This window comes from Engystomops pustulosus, chromosome 10 (assembly GCF_040894005.1).
Source record: "Engystomops pustulosus chromosome 10, aEngPut4.maternal, whole genome shotgun sequence".
Classification (NCBI taxonomy): domain Eukaryota; kingdom Metazoa; phylum Chordata; class Amphibia; order Anura; family Leptodactylidae; genus Engystomops; species Engystomops pustulosus.
Window position 1 is genome coordinate 6529642 of NC_092420.1, and position 23434 is coordinate 6553075.

A 23434-nucleotide genomic window follows, 5' to 3' on the forward strand; every position below is an offset into this window, starting at 1 on the left:
TCCTCATCAGAGCTGATTGGGAGGGACCGGCGGGTGCATATAAGGTGCAGCGGGTGCAGGAGGAGGCACTGATCTACAGAGGACAAGGAATTATGGCTCCTAAGAAAGTGGCTGCTGCAGCGTCTGCTCCAGAGAAGGGACAGGAGGAAGTCCCTGCAGGTGAGGACACAGGAGGGGGGCTGTTGCAGTGTGTTGGGGGGCTGTTGCAGTGTGTTGGGGGGGCTGGTATTTGCTGGGGTGCAATTACTTTGTGCACATTAAGGCCCTAGTGTCCTGTTCGCATGTAGTGGATTTACTGCAGTTCTTCTGCAGATCTATAATGGAGTAGAGAACCTCCTGTATAATATCTGGATAGGTTGTGGTCATGTGTAACTGGCTGCCTGTAATACCCCACTTATCCTGTAGGGTTGCTATAGGAAAATGGTTTATTTCCTGTAGTGCCCCTTCAGGATATGTGGAGTATTACATGCAGATATTATTCAGGATGCAGTCAAATGCAGGTTTCTGGTTAAAATTACTACTCTGCTTGTCCTGTAGGGGGCGCTGCAGGTAATGAGTAGATAATGCACTTGTGGTGGTGTCTAATAAGATCAACCAATAGAAATGCCTGTTCCATAATCTCCTGTGCTGTATTTAAGGGATTTCCTAGAATAAACCCCTGTCCTTGGGTTGTGGCTGTTACTGCAGTGAAATAAAAAGGGTTTGAGCTGTAATACCAGACACCACCTCTGGATAAGTGTGGCGCACCATATACCTGTAAATCCCTTCAATGAGGGGTCTGGCCCAGGAGTGCTGCTGGAGGTGAGCTATAGTGCCCCCCACATTACTCCTGGAAGCTTTCCATAGTGTCTCCTGCCCATGCTGGTCTTGGATAAGAGTCCTGCCTAGTTTTGGGTAACTTGGCCCCTAATGCTTCCCTGTATCATGCTTTAGGTGCCGCCTGAGGCAAAAGGCTCAACTATCTGGCTGGTGCACCCCCATACATTGAATAGGGTTTAGAAGCAATACCAAGCACAACCAGATGTGGCGCTGTTTTGGATAAGCAATGTTCTCTATCTGCAGCAGAAACCAAAGCTAAGCCCAAGATGGCTAAACCGAAGCTCCTGGGTCACCCCTCGACTCTGTCCATGGTGGTGGAAGCTCTGAAGACCTCCGAGAGGAAGGGGACCTCGGTGCAGGCCATCCGCACGCGTATCCTGGCCGCACACCCCACCGTAGACGCTGTCAGGCTGAAGTTCCACCTGAGATCCGCACTGAACAAGGGGATTGAGAAGGGAATCCTCATCCGTCCTCCAAACTCCAGCTCTACCGGGGCCACCGGCCGCTTCAAGGTACGTGAGCTCTTGGGTCAAGGTCTACTGTGACCTCCTATAGGGGTCAATGTGGTGATGCTATAGGTTGATGGGGGTTATTGTCTGCTCTGCAGCTGGCGAAGCCCGGCGCCAAATCTAAAGCGGGAGGTGAAGATAAAATGTCCGAGAATGTGGACCCCAATGTCCAACCCAAGGAGAAGACCAAAGAGAAGCCCAAGAAGAAGGTCCCCAAGAAACCAAAGGCTGAGAAAGGGGAAGCTAAAGGTATTTGGGGCGGTGCTGTGTCATGACGCATCATGGTGGGGGGAGGGGGGGGTCTGATATTGGGCCAAGGTTCTGGTCCAGAGCTTCTGTTCAGTACCCCCCCCCCCCTCAGTTCTCATATTCCTTTTCTCTAATGCAGATGAGGACGTGGAGAAGGAAAAGGCAAAAGGAAAGGACAAGGAAAAGGCTCCAGAGGTGAACAAGCCACAACCTACACCCGAGATCTGCTGCAGAACCACAACTCCCAGCTGGTCCAGTGTATTCGCCCTTCAGTATTCGGGGTCTACCCTGGGATGAGTCCCTTGGTCTGTCCATACTAAAGGAAATCTCCCATCATGATAACCCCCCCCCCCCCCCCCCCCCAAACACTGCTACAGAAGGTTTCTGGGGCATGTTACCAGAGCCCCTCCGTGCTGCAGAGTCACAGGCTGTTGCACTGTCCAAGGGCAAATCTTTCCCTCTTACTGCAGCAGAAAGTTTCAGTGCACATTGTAACAGCCTGTGAATCTGCAGCTGAATTTGGAATAAGGAAGCCATGGATGACAAATGATACCAGTCACAGGGCCTGGAGGTAATGTCCCTGGTTTAGGAAATCCACCATAAGATACAATGTGACTCGTGTTGTGTCGGCTGCCAGGTTTGACACTGTTGCTGTGGTGCCTCAGACTCTGCAAACCAACTGACATTGGGCATAATGGGGGTTGTAGTCATTCTGGAGCCATGAGGGGTAACTTCATGCCACTCAATCTAATTTGGGGAGTGGGTGACTATCCTCCTGGGTTCTGCTATGAGTCGGTGACTATTTGTCTCTTGCAGGTGAAGGCAGCGGCCACTAAACCAAAGAAAGGCGCCGGAGAGAAGACGAGCAAAGCCCCGGCGCCGGCAAAGAAGCCGAAAGCCAAAGCCCCGGCCGCAGAGGAAGAGGCAAAACCCAAGAAGGAAAAGGCCAAGAAGAAGACGACTGAGCCGCAGGAGGAGAACCCAGAGGAGAAACCTGCCGCTAAGAGCAGCAAGAAGGGGAAGAAGTGACCTCCAGGGGCGCAGGGTTTTAACTTGTGTAAATGTCTATAAATTATTCTGAATAAAGTGTCTAATAAAACCACAAACTTGTCCTGGTGTCTAGAGATGAGAACATCTGCCCAGTGTGAACAGGGTGTAAGGGAGACGAGGGAACCTGTCAGCAGGTCTGACCATACAGACTGCAGCCAGGGTTATATACTGTCCCTGGAGAGATGTGTAATCAGACCTCACACTGCTGTGCTCTGTGCTCTCTGCAGCCAGTGTTATGTATTGTCCCTGGAGAGATGTGTAATCAGACCTCACACTGCTGTGCTCTGTGCTCTCTGCAGCCAGGGTTATATACTGTCCCTGGAGAGATGTGTAATCAGACCTCACACTGCTGTGCTCTGTGCTCTCTGCAGCCAGTGTTATGTATTGTCCCTGGAGAGATGTGTAATCAGACCTCACACTGCTGTGCTCTGTGCTCTCTGCAGCCAGTGTTATGTATTGTCCCTGGAGAGATGTGTAATCAGACATCACACTGCTGTGCTCTGTGCTCTCTGCAGCCAGTGTTATGTATTGTCCCTGGAGAAATGTGTAATCAGACCTTTGTGTATATTGTTAGTAGCAGCAGGACTGTGATGTATGGATTTATACTCCAGGATTGTAGCTTCTAAGTGTTTTGCGGATGTGTTCCCACACTGCTGTGCACTCTGTAGTCAGTATTTTGTATGGTCCCTGGAAAGGTGTGTATTCAGACCTTTGAATGTTATTAGCCGCAGGACTGTGAAATATGGATTTATATTCAAGGACCATACAGGGGATGTGTCCTCACTGCTGTGCTCTCTAATAAACTGCTTCACAGTCCCACACCGGTACAGACTAACGTAAAAACTGAGAAGAAGGCTTGTTAATTTGAGGGGCTGTGGAGCAGTCCAATGCACAGAGCTAATGGCACAGCAGTGTGAGGACCCCCAGTGCACTTGATGCAGTGACACTCCTGGAAAGAATCTCCTTGCAGCTCTGGATGTGACTAGAGTGGAAGATGAGTCTTGAAATGTCAGAATAATGAGAATATTAGACTTTAAATATTTTATTACAAAGATCACATAGAACTTTCATACATAAACCAGGATCTCGCTTTATATACATCTACATACAGTGTGCACAATCGCCTCCGCCGCCAGAGGCAAAGGGTTAAAGTCTGAATTTCACTCTGCTCCACCATAGAGCGATTTGGGTGGGTCTGGATGGATTGTCGGGTCTGTAGCACCGGTGTCCCACAATGCACTGCACAACGGTCTATCGGATTGTATAAGGCTTTCTATGGATCTGGACTCGGATACTGCGGATCTGGCACGGGAAGAGGTTTCGGACTCCTATTGTCTGTGATCCAGGGAATGTGTGGGTGACCCTTCTGCTCCCCTAGACCACCAGGATTCTGCAGTCCCAGTGATCAGAGGACTCGCTCTAATAGCTGCCCGTGAGATCAAATCTTCATACGTCAACATTACGGATTGTATTTGGCCGCCATGTTCGGAGGGGGATGGTGCAAGCTGCGTCCTTGTGCTTGGATCCTATGAAACGCACCTGGTGCCCCCCATGGCATGGATGTGGGAGCTTCACAAGGTCCCTACAGACCAAGCAGAAGTCCTCAAGATGGAAGGAAACTAGAGGGGTCCCAGCATCACTACATCTCCGGATCCTGCAGTCTGCCCCATTCCCTTCAAATATCCTGAGATCCATGACTATAAGGCACTGGCAGGGATGTGTGTATGTGACCCAATGTCACGGTTCTGCTATGGACTTGGTTGTGCCCTTGCGGTCCGATGAAGAGAACATAATGGAAGAGGGAAGGCTTGGACCTACAGAAAAGTATACGGGGACGTGCACAGTGCGTGTGTTCAGGGTATGACCCGAAAAGTTCCTGGAAAGGGAATGTCCTCCAGGTGCCGAGTTTGGACCGTTCATACATTAGGAATCCTCTGTGCACATCTTGAGGGTCGCTGATATCCGCCATCTAAGAGGTGGTGACCGATATCTGCCCATTGGAGGATCCACCAGGAGAAGAGGAGGGTCCGCGCAGCTTCCTACGCTTCACTGCTACACGTGTAGATGTCGTCCTCCATCAGGACAATCACCTGCTCGAATTTGTGCTGGAGCTGCCCCCTCCGGGTGATGGGATTGGCTTCTAGGGCGCAGACAATCTGTGGGGTGAGAAGGTAGAGACGGGTCAGGACCCCTGGACCTCGCTGGTGGTGCCGGTGTCTTACGGTAAGGGTTTGGCGCGGCTTACCTGGGAGCGGTACTTCTTGGCGTACTTGTAGATCTCAGCCAGGGCCACGTTGGTGTTGAATTTATTCTGGTATTTCTGAGAAAATATAAAACGGATAAAGATGAAGGTGAAGTCTATCACAGAGACCCCAGAGAGAGACCACCACAAGGCCCAGGTGAAGAGAGAGGGGAGGACCTCTTCTTCTCCTGCATGCAGACCCCCTTATATCCTTCACTGTGACTCCTCGGCCAGGTGTGCAGACCCCCTTACATCCTTCTATCTTACCCGTGACTCCTCAGCCCGGTGTGCAGACCCCCTTACATCCTTCTATCTTACCCGTGACTCCTCGGCCAGGTGTGCAGACCCCCTTATATCCCTCTCCCTTACCCGTGACTCCTCCGCCAGGTGTGCAGACCCCCTTACATCCCTCTCCCTTACCCGTGACTCCTCGGCCAGGTGTGCAGACCCCCTTACATCCCTCTCCCTTACCCGTGACTCCTCGGCCAGGTGTGCAGACCCCCTTACATCCCTCTCCCTTACCCGTGACTCCTCGGCCAGGTGTGCAGACCCCCTTACATCCCTCTCCCTTACCCGTGACTCCTCGGCCAGGTGTGCAGACCCCCTTATATCCCTCTCCCTTACCCGTGACTCCTCGGCCAGGTGTGCAGACCCCCTTACATCCCTCTCTCTTACCCGTGACTGCTCGGCCAGGTGTACAGAACCCCTTATATCCATCTATCTTACCCGTGACTCCTCGGCCAGGTGTGCAGAACCCCTTATATCCCTCTATCTTACCCGTGACTCCTCGGCCAGGTGTGCAGACCCCCTTACATCCCTCTCTCTTACCCTTGACTCCTCGGCCAGGTGTGCAGACCCCCTTACATCCCTCTCTCTTACCCGTGACTCCTCGGCCAGGTGTGCAGACCCCCTTACATCCCTCTCCCTTACCCGTGACTCCTCGGCCAGGTGTGCAGACCTCCTTACATCCCTCTCCTTTACCCGTGACTCCTCGGCCAGGTGTACAGACCCCCTTACATCCCTCTCTCTTACCCGTGACTCCTCGGCCAGGTGTACAGACCCCCTTACATCCCTCTCTCTTACCCGTGACTCCTCGGCCAGGTGTGCAGACCCCCTTACATCCCTCTCTCTTACCCGTGACTCCTCGGCCAGGTGTGCAGACCCCCTTACATCCCTCTCCTTTACCCGTGACTCCTCGGCCAGGTGTGCAGACCCCCTTACATCCCTCTCTCTTACCCGTGACTCCTCGGCCAGGTGTGCAGACCCCCTTACATCCCTCTCCCTTACCCGTGACTCCTCCGCCAGGTGTGCAGACCCCCTTACATCCCTCTCCCTTACCCGTGACTCCTCGGCCAGGTGTGCAGACCCCCTTACATCCCTCTCCTTTACCCGTGACTCCTCGGCCAGGTGTACAGACCCCCTTACATCCCTCTCTCTTACCCGTGACTCCTCGGCCAGGTGTACAGACCCCCTTACATCCCTCTCTCTTACCCGTGACTCCTCGGCCAGGTGTGCAGACCCCCTTATATCCCTCTCTCTTACCCGTGACTCCTCGGCCAGGTGTGCAGACCCCCTTACATCCCTCTCCCTTACCCGTGACTCCTCGGCCAGGTGTGCAGACCCCCTTACATCCCTCTCTCTTACCCGTGACTCCTCGGCCAGGTGTACAGACCCCCTTACATCCCTCTCTCTTACCCGTGACTCCTCGGCCAGGTGTGCAGACCCCCTTACATCCCTCTCTCTTACCCGTGACTCCTCGGCCAGGTGTGCAGACCCCCTTACATCCCTCTCCTTTACCCGTGACTCCTCGGCCAGGTGTGCAGACCCCCTTACATCCCTCTCTCTTACCCGTGACTCCTCGGCCAGGTGTGCAGACCCCCTTACATCCCTCTCCCTTACCCGTGACTCCTCCGCCAGGTGTGCAGACCCCCTTACATCCCTCTCTCTTACCCGTGACTCCTCGGCCAGGTGTGCAGACCCCCTTACATCCCTCTCCCTTACCCATGACTCCTCCGCCAGGTGTGCAGACCCCCTTACATCCCTCTCCCTTACCCGTGACTCCTCGGCCAGGTGTACAGAACCCCTTATATCCCTTTCTCTTACCCATGACTCCTCGGCCAGGTGTACAGAACCCCTTATATCCCTCTCTCTTACCCGTGACTCCTCCGCCAGGTGTGCAGACCCCCTTATATCCCTCTCTCTTACCCGTGACTCCTCGGCCAGGTGTACAGAACCCCTTATATCCCTCTATCTTACCCGTGACTCCTCCGCCAGGTGTGTAGACCCCCTTACATCCCTCTCTCTTACCCATGACTCCTCGGCCAGGTGTGGAGCCCCCCTTACATCCCTCTCTCTTACCCGTGACTCCTCGGCCAGGTGTGCAGCCCCCCTTACATCCCTCTCTCTTACCCGTGACTCCTCGGCCAGGTGTGCAGACCCCCTTACATCCCTCTCTCTTACCCGTGACTCCTCGGCCAGGTGTGCAGACCCCCTTACATCCCTCTCTCTTACCCGTGACGCCTCGGCCAGGTGTGCAGACCCCCTTACATCCCTCTCTCTTACCCGTGACTCCTCGGCCAGGTGTGCAGCCCCCCTTACATCCCTCTCTCTTACCCGTGACTCCTCGGCCAGGTGTGCAGACCCCCTTATATCCCTCTCTCTTACCCGTGACTCCTCGGCCAGGTGTGCAGCCCCCCTTACATCCCTCTCTCTTACCCGTGACTCCTCGGCCAGGTGTACAGACCCCCTTACATCCCTCTCCTTTACCCGTGACTCCTCGGCCAGGTGTGCAGACCCCCTTATATCCCTCTATCTTACCCGTGACTCCTCGGCCAGGTGTGCAGCCCCCCTTACATCCCTCTCTCTTACCCGTGACTCCTCGGCCAGGTGTGCAGACCCCCTTACATCCCTCTCTCTTACCCGTGACTCCTCGGCCAGGTGTGCAGACCCCCTTACATCCCTCTCTCTTACCCGTGACTCCTCGGCCAGGTGTGCAGACCCCCTTACATCCCTCTCTCTTACCCGTGACTCCTCGGCCAGGTGTGCAGACCCCCTTACATCCCTCTCTCTTACCCGTGACTCCTCGGCCAGGTGTGCAGACCCCCTTAATCCCTCTCTCTTACCCGTGACTCCTCGGCCAGGTGTGCAGACCCCCTTATATCCCTCTCTCTTACCCGTGACTCCTCCGCCAGGTGTGCAGAACCCCTTATATCCCTCTCTGTTACCCGTGACTCCTCGGCCAGGTGTGCAGCCCCCCTTACATCCCTCTCTCTTACCCGTGACTCCTCGGCCAGGTGTGCAGACCCCCTTACATCCCTCTCTCTTACCCGTGACTCCTCGGCCAGGTGTGCAGACCCCCTTACATCCCTCTCTCTTACCCGTGACTCCTCGGCCAGGTGTGCGTTCATCTCCTGCTCGCTCAGGGGACTCATCTCCTTAATTTGCCGATAATATTTCTGCACTATCTTCCGATATTCCGGAATTTCCTTGGCGTACAGCAGCTTGTTGGTGGGTGAATCCTGGGAATAATTTGGATACATATGTTATAACCGGAGCTCGGCGCCTATAGATCGAGTCTACAGCATTGACGGTGACTCCAGTCCTGGCTCAGTGGCGCCCCCTCCCTGCGCTCTCACCCCGCTTCTTCATGCGCTGTGTGTGGTCGCTTGTACAATCTTTTGATGCCCCCCTTAAAGGCATTTCCTGCAAGTATTTATCCGTGTAGGTCACTGAACTCTCGTCACCGAAAACATTCCCAGCTGTGCTGCGAGGCCCGGAGACCCTCGGGGGCTCCATCCACACCACAGACTGACAATACACCCACGTTACTATGTGCAGGTAATGGGGGGCCTCATCACATGTGTCTCCCAGATTTCTGTCCTGTAAATAAAGCTTCAGCTGTCAGGACCCATTGTAAGGGCCCCGACTCCATCTCCACAGCTGGAGGTTATGTCTTCTAATACAGAGACACCTGTGAATGCAGCTCTGGAGGTGACTAGAGTATAAGCCAGGATATCACACAGTAGCGGGGTTAGAGATCGGCAGATTATAGGGTCAGGGAGGAGCACAGGAAATAATAAGGGAATGTGTATATAAGTTTGATATATGGTTTGGGGTCTTAGAGGAACATCTCAGGAATTTTCCCAGAGCGAGAATTTGAGGAAACACGTAAACATCTGTAGATCGGGGGTCTGAACGCTGAGTGTTCCCCCTTCCAAATAATAATTCATCCGATGTGGAAGAGCTAAACAGAGATGATCCCCTCGACCCCGCAGATTTTATAGGATTAGTAGTACAATGTACTCAGTGACGCCCCCCGCTGGACGCACGACCTCACCTTGCCCAGTTGCATATCGGAGATGGAGCAGGCGTCGATGAACGCTTGGGCGATGACCGACAGGCAGGCGTCCATGTGGTCCGACTTCTCCATGTCAAATACAAACTCTGGATTTTTCAGGATATTCACCCAGAAGCGCAGGGGGAGACTGGAGGGGAGAGAAGGAGAAGGCGGTGAAGACGCTGATCCTACGTGTCACATCCACAGACTTCATCCTGATCCGTCCACAGCTGCAGCGCTCGTTTCAATGTATCCCTGATGCACCACTGCGACATTGTAACGTAACACCACTTGCCGAAAAGCAAAAGTTAAAGGGGTATCCTACCTACATCACATAATAGAAGATAGGAAATCCGTGGGTGGATGGAGGGCAATGATTGTTGTTATACAAGAGCTTACAATCTACAACTTATTCTCTATCGACTCTATGGCCATAGACATAGAAGCTGTGTGATCATCTGCTTCATTCATCTGTGGGTACAAGTGGCCCCAGATCCTGCAATGCTCCATTCACTGACACGAAGCAGAGGTATGGACCTGCAGGCTGCCTCTTACCTGTTGGTCTTCCATATGTGTAAGGTGTCCGGGTCGGAGATCCCCCTCTTCTCTGCTTGTTCCTCCAGGAAGTCAAAGAAATACTTGATGGCGAGGGGCGGCCGGTCTTCCCGGATGCTGAGGACGGCCCGGAAAAGGTCATCCAGGAATTTCTGCAACGTTCCCTAAAGCCCAAACAGAAACAGTAATGATGATGATGACCCCAGGAGAAAGGGTGAAGTGTAGGGGGTCAATGTTCACTATAATCAGAGCCACAACTCAGGAATCCCCAATACATAGTGTGTAGGTCACCGTGACCTCTGCCACCAGGACCTCTGACCCCGCTGTGTGACTGGCCACTGCTGATTTCCGTACCTTTGTAGAGAGGAGGCGGGTGAGATAGATTTCGGGTAGGACCTTCTTCCGATGACTCTGCCGGTGAGATTTCTTATTCTCTAGGATGTCTTCAGTCGGGAGGACCTGGAAGAGATTAATGTCAGGGTCAGTATTATTAAAGGGGCTCTCCATCTATAACCACTCATTCCTGTTTACTGTCCAGCTTCTGGTCACTGTTCTGCCAAATTGTCTCCTCTTTGTTTCATTGCAGCCAATCGGCAAGATCAAAAAAAGTTATTTTATTTGCTCATTATTGTGCCCTCTGCCCCCATTTTGACAGAAACTGAAATATCACCTGGTGAAAAGTATTCAGACTCTTTGCTGTGACTTTTATATGTCACTCACATGCTGTCCATTTCTTTCTGATCCTCCTTGAGATTGTTCTACTCCTTCATTGGAGTCCAGTTGTGTTTAATTAAACTCATTGGACTTCATTATGAAAGGCTCACACCTGTCTATATAAGACCTTACAGATCACAGAGCATGTCACTGCACATGAGAATCATGAGGTCTAAGGAACTGTCCAAGGAGCTCAGAGATAGAATTGTGGCAGGGCACAGATCTGGCCAAGGTTCCTGAGAGCACAGTGGCCTCCATAATCCTCCACCAACGTTCACCATCCAACCTGAGGGACCTGGAGAGGATCTGCAAGGAAGAGGCAGAGGATCCCCAAATCCAGGGGGGAGAAACTTGTAGCATCTTCCCAAGAAGCCTCCGGGCTGCACCAGGTCCAAAGCTTCTACTCATCACTGAGCAAAGGGACCGAACACTCATCACCGGGGGGCCGAATACACATCACCGGGGGGGGGGGGGGGCGAACACTCATCACCGGGGGGGCCGAACACTCATCACCGGAGGGGCCGAACACTCATCACCGGGGGGGCGAATACACATCACCGGGGGGGGGGGGGCGAACACTCATCACCGGGGGGGCCGAACACTCATCACCGGGGGGGCCGAACACTCATCACCGGGGGGGGCGAACACTCACCACCGGGGGCCGAATACTCATCAACGGGGGCCAAATACTCATCACTGGGGGCCAAATACTCATCACTGGGGGCCGAAAACTTATCACCGGGGGCCAAAAACTCATCACTGGGGGCCGAACACTCATCACCGGGGGTCGAACACTCATCACCGGGGGCCCGAATACTCATCACCGGGGGGCCGAACACTCATCACCGGGGGGGCCTAACACTCATCACCGGGGGTCGAACACTCATCACCGGGGGTCGAACACTCATCACCGGGGGCCCGAATACTCATCACCGGGGGGCCGAACCCTCATCACCGGTGGGGCCGAACACTCATCACCGGGGGCCCGAATACTCATCACCGGGGGGCCGAACACTCATCACCGGGGGGCCTAACACTCATCACCGGGGGTCGAACACTCATCACCGGGGGGGCCGAACCCTCATCACCGGTGGGGCCGAACACTCATCACCGGGGGCCCGAATACTCATCACCGGGGGGCCGAACACTCATCACCGGGGGGCCGAACACTCATCACCGGGGGGGCCGAACACTCATCACCGGGGGGGCCGAACACTCATCACCGGGGGGCCCGGACACTCATCACCGGGGGGGCGAACACTCATCACCGGGGGGCCGAACACTCATCACCGGGGGCCCGAATACTCATCACCGGGGGGCCGAACACTCATCACCGGGGGGGCCGAACACTCATCACCGGGGGGGCCGAACACTCATCACCGGGGGGGCCGAACACTCATCACCGGGGGGGCCGAACACTCATCACCGGGGGGGCCGAACACTCATCACCGGGGGGGGCGAACACTCATCACCGGGGGGGGCGAACACTCATCACCGGGGGGCCCGGACACTCATCACCGGGGGGGCGAACACTCATCACCGGGGGCCCGAATACTCATCACCGGGGGGCCGAACACTCATCACCGGGGGGGCCGAACACTCATCACCGGGGGCCGAACACTCATCACCGGGGGGGCCGAACACTCATCACCGGGGGGGCGAGCACTCATCACCGGGGGGCCCGAATACTCATCACCGGGGGGCCGAACACTCATCACCGGGGCAGATTTCAGGTTTTCTTGTTTAATAAATTAACAAAAATATCTACATTTCAGTTTTTTCTGTGAAGATGGGGACAGGGTGTTACATTACTGGGGGGCAGAGTGTTACATTACTGGGGGGCAGAGTGTTACATTACTGGGGGGCAGAGGGCACATTACTGGGGGGCAGAGTGTTACATTACTGGGGGACAGAGTGTTACATTACTGGGGGGCAGAGTGTTACATTACTGGGGGGCAGAGTGTTACATTACTGGGGGGCAGAGGGCACATTACTGGGGGGCAGAGTGTTACATTACTGGGGGGCAGAGGGCACATTACTGGGGGGCAGAGTGTTACATTACTGGGGGACAGAGTGTTACATTACTGGGGGGCAGAGTGTTACATTACTGGGGGGCAGAGGGCACATTACTGGGGGGCAGAGTGTTACATTACTGGGGGGCCGAGTGTTACATTACTGGGGGGCAGAGGGCACATTACTGAGGGGCAGAGTGTTACATTACTGGGGGGCAGAGTGTTACATTACTGGGGGGCAGAGTGTTACATTACTGGGGGGCAGAGGGTACATTACTGGGGGGGGGGGTTGGTTACATTACTGGGGGGCAGAGGGTACATTACTGGGGGGCAGAGGGTACATTACTGGGGGGGGGGGGGTTGGTTACATTATTGAGGAAATAGAAGAACTTTTTGATCTTCACAATTGGCTAAAATAAAACAAAGAGTGAAATATGTAAAGGGGTCTGGCTACTTTGGGCCCCCCTGTACACATCCCTGCCCCCCCCCCCCATGCATTAGGCTCCCTATGACTCCCTCTCCTTCTGTGTGCAGTGGGGGGCTCTGCTGTCACCCGGCATTCCTGCGCTGACCCTGAATTCCTGCGCCCCTTCTGTATCTGCCGGCTGCTTCCAATTACATCTCCCGCGTCCTATCTGGAAGATTATCGTCTCTCCACTTTCTATAAATATACACATCTCCGCCGTCGCCTTTCTTGTGACCGCTCCGTATTTCCTCCACATAATCCTCCATCAGGAGACCCCCGCATCCCCCAATATCCCCCTCTCTCTGGCAGATGCTATCCTGTATGGTGCACTGTGAGTATATTACTCCCTGATGCTCCAGAGCTGCACTCACAGTTCTGCTCTTCAGAGTATTAACCCTTTTCAGATACCAGGAAATAATTTTCGGTAGCTCTCAGCTGCTGCAGCTTTGGATGTGATTGGAGCATAATGCTCTGTGCGGATAGTGAAAGAAGCAGAGGTACTGCCGCAGGCTACTCACCAGGTGAAAATACTTGTCTGTGTCCAAGTCTTTCACTGCAAGAAATGAAGAAGAAGCAGATTTAGTTGTACAATCAATCGCCTGATACATTGTTTCACCCCAGAATGTACACCAGACTGACTCCATCCACTGACAGCAAACAGAGATCTTTAAAAATGATAATAAACTGATACAATCTAATCAAAAAGCTGCAGAATTCTTTTTATTATACCTCGGCCCAGCGTGTTATCTCGTTGGTCCTTCAGACTCATCGCCAGCGACGCCCCGTCATTCACCTGGCACCGCGGGGAGGAAAAATGATTTATTTTATTAGTGAAAAATGTAACAATGTCATAAAACAGATAAATATAATGTACAGGTCACTAGAGTATAACTATAAACATCTGCTATATTCGGTATATTATAGAGGACAGGAGGTCATGAGTCTTAATACGACCCCCTAAATCCCACCCACTGTTAGCATAAGCTCCGCCTCCCAGGGCAGAACATGTTGTTGGTGCTAGAATTCGGGGGGAAATAGTGAGATCCTGTTTTCCAGGTACCTTATAGTGTGACAATGTGTTCAGCTTCTTCCTTCCATCTTCCATGATGGACGTGTCGTCAAGGTCTCGCAGGATGAAGCCCCTCGAGCTGAACGCAAACCATTCTGTGGGGAGGAGAAGAGAGGTCATGCTCTGCACAAGTCTGGTCACTCATTAAATAATGTATATAATATGGACTAATCATGCACATTAACATAACACATCCAGAATGCATTGGGGGGGGCGTGTCCTCACACTGCTGTGCTCTTTTCATTTAACTGCTGTGGAGCAGCTCATTCTAGAAAGTACAAAGCAAAGCTATAAAGAGCACAGAGCACAGCAGTGTGAGGACAAGCAATCTGTGCACTTGGGGAAGCTACAAACTAAGAATAAAAATTCATATTTTCACAGTCCTGCTGCTAATAACATACACAAAGGTCTGGTTACACATCTCTCCAGGGACAATAACACTGGCTATAAAGAGCACAGAGCACAGCAGTGTGAGGTCTGATTACACATATCTCCAGGGACAATAACACTGGCTATAAAGAGCACAGAGCACAGCAGTGTGAGGTCACACACTCAGGGCACCCAGAGAAGCTGCAATTCTGGAATATAAATCAATATTTCACAGTCCTGCTGCTACTATCAACATAAACAAAGGTCTGATCATACTGTATATAACTAAAACTATACTACTTGTTCAATCATTGGGGTAGGATGTCACTTAGAAGAATCATCCATGATTACCTAGGTCCACGTCTTCCACTTGTGGCCACTGTGAGAAGGGAAGGTTCTTACAAAAAGCTTCCAGTATCTTCTCCTTACACTGACTGACAGTGTCCGTGTCCAGCACGCGTACAGTCAGCGAGTCCATTCCACAACCCTGGAAGGAGACATTTATATTCTGCAAGAGAAATCACAAGAAGGGATTAGTCACTGAAGAATAGTGAGTGCAGCTCTGGAGTATAATACAGGATGTAACTCAGGATCAGTACAGGATAAGTAATGTAATGTATGTACACAGTGACTGCACCAGCAGCAGAATAGTGAGTGCAGCTCTGGGGTATAATACAGGATGTAACTCGGGGTCAGTACAGGATAAGTAATGTCATGTATGTACACAGTGACTGCACCAGCAGCAGAATAGTGAGTGCAGCTCTGGGGTATAATACAGGATGTAACTCAGGGTCAGTACAGGATAAGTAATGTCATGTATGTACACAGTGACTGCACCAGCAGCAGAATAGTGAGTGCAGCTCTGGAGTATAATACAGGATGTAACTCAGGGTCAGTGCAGGATAAGTAATGTCATGTATGTACACAGTGACTGCACCAGCAGCAGAACTCAGGATCAGTAATGTCATGTATGTACACAGTGACTGCACCAGCAGCAGAATAGTGAGTGCAGCTCTGGAGTATAATACAGGATGTAACTCAGGATCTGTACAGGATAAGTAATGTCATGTATGTACACAGTGACTGCACCAGCAGCAGAACTCAGGATCAGTAATGTCATGTATGTACACAGTGACTGCACCAGCAGCAGAATAGTGAGTGCAGCTCTGGAGTATAATACAGGATGTAACTCAGGATCTGTACAGGATAAGTAATGTCATGTATGTACACAGTGACTGCACCAGCAGCAGAATAGTGAGTGCAGCTCTGGGGTATAATACAGGATGTAACTCAGGATCAGTACAGGATAAGTAATGTCATGTATGTACACAGTGACTGCACCAGCAGCAGAATAGTGAGTGCAGCTCTGGAGTATAATACAGGATGTAACTCAGGATCAGTACAGGATAAGTAATGTCATGTATGTACACAGTGACTGCACCAGCAGCAGAATAGTGAGTGCAGCTCTGGGGTATAATACAGGATGTAACTCGGGGTCAGTACAGGATAAGTAATGTCATGTATGTACACAGTGACTGCACCAGCAGCAGAATAGTGAGTGCAGCTCTGGGGTATAATACAGGATGTAACTCAGGATCAGTACAGGATAAGTAATGTCATGTATGTACACAGTGACTGCACCAGCAGGAGAATAGTGAGTGCAGCTCTGGGGTATAATACAGGATGTAACTCAGGATCAGTACAGGATAAGTAATGTCATGTATGTACACAGTGACTGCACCAGCAGGAGAATAGTGAGTGCAGCTCTGGGGTATAATACAGGATGTAACTCATGGTCAGTACAGGATAAGTAATGTCATGTATGTACACAGTGACTGCACCAGCAGCAGAATAGTGAGTGCAGCTCTGGAGTATAATACAGAATGTAACTCAGGATCAGTACAGGATAAGTAATGTCATGTATGTACACAGTGACTGCACCAGCAGCAGAATAGTGAGTGCAGCTCTGGGGTATAATACAGGATGTAACTCAGGATCAGTACAGGATAAGTAATGTCATGTATGTACACAGTGATTGCACCAGCAGCAGAATAGTGAGTGCAGCTCTGGGGTATAATACAGGATGTAACTCAGGATCAGTACAGGATAAGTAATGTATGTACACAGTGACTGCACCAGCAGCAGAATAGTGAGTGCAGCTCTGGTGTATAATACAAGATGTAACTCATGGTCAGTACAGGATAAGTAATGTCATGTATGTACACAGTGACTGCACCAGCAGCAGAATAGTGAGTGCAGCTCTGGGGTATAATACAGGATGTAACTCAGGATCAGTACAGGATAATAATGTCATGTATGTACACAGTGACTGCACCAGCAGCAGAATAGTTAGTGCAGCTCTGGAGTATAATACAGGATGTAACTCAGGATCAGTACAGGATAAGTAATGTCATGTATGTACACAGTGACTGCACCAGCAGCAGAATAGTGAGTGCAGCTCTGGGGTATAATACAGGATGTAACTCAGGATCAGTACAGGATAAGTAATGTCATGTATGTACACAGTGACTGCACCAGCAGCAGAATAGTGAGTGCAGCTCTGGAGTATAATACAGGATGTAACTCAGGATCAGTACAGGATAAGTAATGTCATGTATGTACACAGTGACTGCACCAGCAGCAGAATAGTGAGTGCAGCTCTGGGGTATAATACAGGATGTAACTCAGGATCAGTACAGGATAAGTAATGTCATGTATGTACACAGTGACTGCACCAGCAGCAGAATAGTGAGTGCAGCTCTGGGGTATAATACAGGATGTAACTCAGGATCAGTACAGGATAAGTAATGTCATGTATGTACACAGTGATTGCACCAGCAGCAGAATAGTGAGTGCAGCTCTGGGGTATAATACAGGATGTAACTCAGGATCAGTACAGGATAAGTAATGTCATGTATGTACACAGTGACTGCACCAGCAGCAGAATAGTGAGTGCAGCTCTGGAGTATAATACAGGATGTAACTCGGGATCAGTACAGGATAAGTAATGTCATGTATGTACACAGTGACAGTTCTGGATGTGTATATCTTCTCATGATACATTGTATACATAACATGTTGCTCTCCTCCCTGTTGTCTCTTGTATCTTGTTACGTTCTTGCTATTATATTACATTCCTGTGTAATTGCATCTTAATGAAATAACTTAATTACAACATAATGTGAATGAGTGGAATGTGATATAGTCTGGAGGGGCTCGGCCTGTGATATCATCAGCTGTGACACGGTGAGAGGTCAGAGAGGAGATAACCCTCCTCCAGGACGCAGACTCTCATCTGGATCCTTCTGTCATGTGGTAAGTAGTGTTGTTATTCAGGCTCTCGGAAAGCTGGGTCCTTGTGTTCAGTTCCGCCTTTACTTAGTTTAGTTCTACTAGTTCTTCTTTCCCAGGTCATAAAAAGTTCTGCAACTTACACTGTTTGAATTCTGCATTATTTTAATATCTGTGTTTGCTGTCAGTGAATGAATGTATAGACCTAATTCTTCCCAGAGCGAAGGTTCTGTTATAATTGTATCCAGTTAAGACAATATCCTATAAGCAAAGACAATTGTCTACAATGTATCAGCGCTGACACAATCTATAACAATCCGTCTGGGCTACACAACTCACAGAGGAATGCTATGATTATAAACCACTGTAACAAACCTTCAGCTTTGACTGGGTATATATTAGACAGAAGTATGTAGTAAGGAACCTGTCAGCAGGTATGACCATACAGACTACAGCCAGTGTTATCTATTGTCCCTGGAGAGATCTGAAATCAGACCTTTGCGTATGTTTTATAGTAGCAGCAGGACTGTGATATATGGATTTATATTCCAGGATTGTAGCTTCTTCACATGCACTGGTAATGTGTCCTCACACTGCTGTGCTCTGTGCTCTCTGCACCCAGTGTTATGTATTGTCCCTGGAGAGATGTGTAATTAGACCTTTGCGTATGATGTAAGTAGCAGCAGGACTGTGATATTTGGATCTATATTCCAGGATTGTAGCTTCTCCAAGTGCACTTAGGGGGAAAAAGGGAATTGTCATCACACTGCTGTGTTCTGTGCTCTCTGCTGGCAGTGTTATGTATTGTGCCTTGGGGAGTTTTGTAATCATACAGTTCTGCTGCTGCTAACAAGATACACAAAGGCCTAATTACACATCTCTCCAGGGACAATACCTAATAGTGGTTGCAGGGAGCACAGCAGTGTGAGGATACACCCCAGTGCACTTGGAGAAGCTACAATCTTAGAATATAAATCCATACATCACGGTTCCGCTGCTACTAAGATTGTAGCATCTCCAAGTGCATTGAGGATGTGTTCTCACTCTGCTGTGCTCTGTGCTCTCTGCAGCCAGTGTTATGTATTGCCCCTGGAGAGATGTGTAATCAGACCTTTGTGTATCATGTTAGTAGCAGCAGGACTGTTATATATGGATTTATATTCTAAGATTGTAGTTGTTACCAGTGCACTGGGGGTGTGTCCTCACACTACTGTGCTCTGTGCAGCCAGTGTTATGTATGCGTCCCTGGAGAGATGTGTAATCAGAGCTTTGTGTATCATTTTAGTAGCAGCAGGACTGTTATATGTGGATTTATATTCTAAGATTGTAGCTTCTGCAAGTGCATTGGGGGCATGTAAGTGTCCCTAGAGAGATGTGTAATCACACCTTTGTGTATGTGTGTATTACACATCTCTCCAGGGACAATACATAACACTGGCTGTAGTGTCATATATAAGTACACTGAGTATGTGTGTATGGTCCTACCTGCTGACAGTTTCCATTGCAGTTTGGTATAAAGTAGCAGAACGTCTCATTATACTGGGGTTATGTGTCGCTCTGGTGATTCTTATGTTACATTTTGGAGGTGACTTGTTCCCCGCAGCTTCTCCCCCTCTCTGGAAAGTCTACATAGGAAATGAAAGTCCTTCCCTCCTGTCTGTACCCCGCTCCCCGTGAGGTCGGAGCCATAAATCACAGCTGTCCTGGGGGACGGGCCCCTCCATCCATTCTCCAGGACAGGGCGGAGGGGGGGCCGGGGGTTTCGATCTTTCCTCTGTCTGGGATATTTCAGGGAATGTTAGAGGGGACGGCTCCGGAGAAACAATGGATCAGTCCTGTCATCTATCAGAGTTACGCTTCAAAACTTTTTCTGGAAAAACATGAAATGTTTTTGTGCTCATTTATCATCCTGCCACCTGCGTGCACCCCAGATGCCGCCGCGCCCGCACGCATGGCATCACTCCTTGTATTATTGCACTGGACGGGCAGGTTTGTCATAGGAACCAATCAGTTCCAACCAATCACATCTGTTTTAGGACCCCTGAGCCCATTGCCCAATCAGAGCTGAACCCTATATTGACCCCAAGATGAACAAGTAGGGGGGAAGGGAGGCTTACCAAGGCTCTACTATGAAGGGGCCCCATTCCGGTGTAGGGGCCCTGATCTGAGCCGCATTTATAGTCACAGGATTGCACCTGACATAACATACCCCGACCTGCGGGTGGCGCTACTCACCATAGGCTTGGCTTCAATGTTCTCTCTCAGCAGCCACTCCTCGTTCAGCGTGTATCGGGCCTTCCCCGTGATGGCGTCAATGGATCCCTTGTTGATTTGCTGCTTTATGGCGCAAAGTAGAAGGAAAAATGGCTCCCCTACCGTCTCCTGTGGAAAGAGGAGCGTGTTCATTGTAGGGGATCACGTGCTCCCAATAATATAGTATTTTGTATTATATGCTATAAGCTTTCCAGACAGTTCCTGCTTCGCAGTAATCTCTCATAGAAGTTTCCATTTGGATCTTTATGCAAATTAGCATTGTAGTGCACAGGAGGCGAGGCTTGGACTATTGGTGCACCTGTAGGATTTATTCTACTTTTTATGCAGAGTATTAGTCACTATGTAAAAGGGCTATAGATAACGTAAGGACCTGAACACATGTGCACCAGCTGGAACAGCCCCGCCTCTAGTGCACTGAGAAGCTCATTTGCATAAAATCTTCACTTTTTTTTTAAAGATAATTAAAGATCTGGTTGGATTTGTCATAGAATCCACTTAATTCTACCCCGGTAGTGGAGATATAATGAAGCAGATTCATCCTGGGAAAGCTGGGTGACATGGTAGGACGGCTCACACCGAGTGTCACCTAACTTTGCCAGGAACAGATAAGCAGGTTGTATACCATTCTATCCATATGTGTGCAAAAAGTGAGATTTACTGGGAATTTTTGTGATATAGGGAAAGTCCTTAATTTACATCAAGGGAGCGGAGCCGTAATATAACGGGACCATGGGACGTAATAACATACGTGTGTGAGGGGTGAATGGAGGAGCAAACACTGATGATAATCCCTTAGATCCTTCCAGACTGATACTAATACAGGACGTCTGGGTGCGCTGGATGCTTGTAGTCAGCCCATGACCCTCTTGTCCTCCGCAGACCCCCGGACCCCCCCTCCGTCACAGCAGTGATTATATTTGGATTTGTTTGCACAAACCAACTGAGTGGAACTAATCAATTCCAGGCCGCTCCCCAACGCCTTACAACTCACGCTTATTAGTGGGGGGCTTCACTATCATAACACAAGTTGTAACCTTTCACCTCAATGCCAGGGAGGCAGCAGCGAGGGACTACAGATATGGAGAAGTGAATACGCTACTGAAAGATGCTATTGTTTAATTAGCAGGAGGAAGGGATTTACAGTTGCACGTTCACTTCCAATTGGAATTATTCCTCTAGTTTGGAAAATCAACAATTCGAAAGTACAGAAGATGACGCTTGTGAATTCACTGGTCCATGGTGACCCCACTAGCCATTGCGCCCCCTATTCTCCGTACCCGCAGACAGCTGTACATGCAGATGGACATCCAGTTGGTCAGCATCTTCTCCACCACCGACTCCGTCCTGCGCAGCATCAGTTTGGGGTTTTTGGAAGCAGAGGAGTCAATGAGGTCGACCAGGAGGTCCTTCATGATGCTCGTGTAGTACTCCAGCTTCCCGTGCAGGGCTATGGTGAGCAGAGAGGCCAGGTTACACCTAGATAGGGTTATCAAGGGGAAAGGGTCACTGGAGGCTGAATGTAGGAAATGTAATCAGTAACAGCAGTCAGTGTATCTGCGCCATATTTGAACCTTGTATAATTTCTATAATAAAGCCCGACTAATATGATCACGCTCCCTTACATCCCATAGAGAGCCTGCCCCACATAATCCCTTTAAAGAAGCTACACCCCTCCTCTGCAGGCTACATCCCTCCTCTGCAGGCTATACCTCTCCTCTGCAGGCTGCACCCCCTCCTCTGCTGACTACACCCCTCCTCTGCTGACTACACCCCTCCTCTGCAGGCTATACCCTCTCCTCTGCAGGCTATACCCTCTCCTCTGCAGGCTATACCCCCTCCTCTGCAGGCTGCACCCCCTCCTCTGCAGGCTGCACCCCCTCCTCTGCAGGCTGCACCCCCTCCTCCGCAGGCTGCACCCCCTCCTCCGCAGGCTGCACCCCCTCCTCTGCAGGCTGCATCCTCTCCTCTGCAGGCTGCGCCCCTCCTCTGCAGGCTGCATCCCCTCCTCCGCAGGCTGCAACCCCTCCTCCACAGGCTGCACCCCCTCCTCCACAGGCTGCACCCCCTCCTCCACAGGCGGCACCCCCTCCTCCACAGGCTGCACCCCCTCCTCCGCAGGCTGCACCCCCTCCTCCGCAGGCTGCACCCCCTCCTCCGCAGGCTGCACCCCTCCTCCACAGGCTGCACCCCCTCCTCCACAGGCTGCACCCCCTCCTCGGCAGGCTGCACCCCCTCCTCCACAGGCTGCACCCCCTCCTCCACAGGCTGCAACCCCTCCTCCACAGGCTGCAACCCCTCCTCGGCAGGCTGCAACCCCTCCTCGGCAGGCTGCACCCCCTCCTCCGCAGGCTGCACCCCCTCCTCCACAGGCTATACCACTTCCCCTACCCTCTGCTCTAATCCTTATGTCTCCTCCGATGAAAAGTGTAAAATAGTTACTAAATTTCTAAAATAAATAAATAAAGTGGCAAAAACAATTTAAAACATAAAGATAATAAATTCATTGCTGCGATGAATATGCAGGGATTTATCTATGTGCGATCTACCAGATAATTTTCACTTGCAGATTTTATTTAAATTTTTTTTTTTAATTCTACAAAACTTTTCCCTCCATCGAGGCCTCAGGCAAACGTTCTCCTACATGTATTCTGTACCTTTCTCGCGCTACAAAGTCCTTCTGTGCCTCCACCGCGTGGATGAAGGTGATCAGGAAGTGGCGGTTACTGAGCAGCGTGGACAGCGTGGCGATTCCTTCCTCCATGTTTGTGCGGCAATTCTCTGGAACCTGCCATAGGGATAAATGTGGTTTTACTACACAACCTACTCTGGGGTCAGTTCTCAGCTAGTTTCCTGCTTGCTGTCAATGAATACAAACATCCTCTATTTATCCAGAAGCTGCAATCCTGTCACGTCCAAACTGTGCGTCAACCAAACAAGTGTAACCACCTGAAACACAGATCGCTCTGCTTGACTTATTCACTGACAGCAAGCAGAGATTTTGAAAAATGTAGTACAGTAGTCCTCTTTCAATGCAAAATTCAGGGATAATTTGGGATTCTAATATCAGGACAACACCGATATTTTTGCAAAAAAAGCTTATTTTGAGCTATTTTGACTTCTGGTCCCAACTCCACGGGATAATTTGTGATTTCCTGTGAGATGATAATTTGATTCTCAGCTAAATAAACATGAAGGATCACAAGATGCAATGGAGCAAAGGAACACAAAAAAATTCCCTTTTTTTTGGCTCTGATCGTGTGACTGTCCTCATTCCTGGGGTTAATGTAATGATATGTCACTGTGTCCTCCATGGGTGGAAAATATTTCTATCCTTTTTTTTCCAGTATTTTGAATAATGTAGGAAGTTTCTTCAGTCTACATTAAAAATGTGAAATCCGTTTTCAATTCTTTGACATATTTCCTGAGATTTAATAACTTGCAGTTACAGGCCCAAAGCCTGAGGCTGCACTACTGAGAGA

General features: G+C 50.5%; 2 protein-coding genes across 4 annotated transcripts in view; one reads left to right on the forward strand and one right to left on the reverse strand.

Annotated features, from left to right (window-relative positions):
- On the forward strand, window positions 1–2683 carry H1-8 (H1.8 linker histone). Of its 2 annotated transcripts, none has more exons than XM_072128071.1 (5): window positions 1–159; window positions 1063–1331; window positions 1427–1577; window positions 1717–1772; window positions 2394–2683. In XM_072128071.1, exons 1-5 carry the CDS (start codon window positions 93–95, stop codon window positions 2604–2606), a joined length of 756 nt encoding a protein of 251 aa, XP_071984172.1. In that variant the 5' UTR covers window positions 1–92; the 3' UTR covers window positions 2607–2683. The 2 variants fall into 2 exon arrangements, with proteins under 2 accessions (XP_071984172.1, XP_071984173.1); XM_072128072.1 differs by having other exon boundaries at window positions 8–159; window positions 1066–1331.
- A 993-nt stretch (window positions 2684–3676) lies between these two features.
- The window catches only part of PLXND1 (plexin D1), a 93704-nt gene continuing 73946 nt past the window's right edge, over window positions 3677–23434 (reverse strand). For both annotated transcript variants that reach the window (XM_072128997.1, XM_072128996.1), the window contains exons 24-36: window positions 22610–22740; window positions 21233–21431; window positions 19917–20063; window positions 14742–14898; window positions 14013–14116; window positions 13682–13745; window positions 13471–13505; window positions 10115–10219; window positions 9761–9924; window positions 9206–9353; window positions 8247–8387; window positions 4873–4947; window positions 3677–4783 (exon numbers count right to left, since the gene is read on the reverse strand). In XM_072128997.1, coding sequence (XP_071985098.1) covers window positions 4667–4783; window positions 4873–4947; window positions 8247–8387; window positions 9206–9353; window positions 9761–9924; window positions 10115–10219; window positions 13471–13505; window positions 13682–13745; window positions 14013–14116; window positions 14742–14898; window positions 19917–20063; window positions 21233–21431; window positions 22610–22740 — 1587 coding nt within the window. In that variant the 3' untranslated portion in view covers window positions 3677–4666. The remainder of the gene's footprint in view (window positions 4784–4872; window positions 4948–8246; window positions 8388–9205; window positions 9354–9760; window positions 9925–10114; window positions 10220–13470; window positions 13506–13681; window positions 13746–14012; window positions 14117–14741; window positions 14899–19916; window positions 20064–21232; window positions 21432–22609; window positions 22741–23434) is intronic.

Coding starts and splice junctions, on each gene's coding strand:
- H1-8 (XM_072128071.1), top strand. CDS start 93: ATGGCTCCTAAGAAAGTGGCTGCTGCAGCGTCTGCTCCAGAGAAGGGA. Junction 1,578..1,716: donor TGAGAAAGGGGAAGCTAAAG/GTATTTGGGGCG, acceptor TCTCTAATGCAG/ATGAGGACGTGGAGAAGGAA. Junction 1,773..2,393: donor ACAAGGAAAAGGCTCCAGAG/GTGAACAAGCCA, acceptor TGTCTCTTGCAG/GTGAAGGCAGCGGCCACTAA.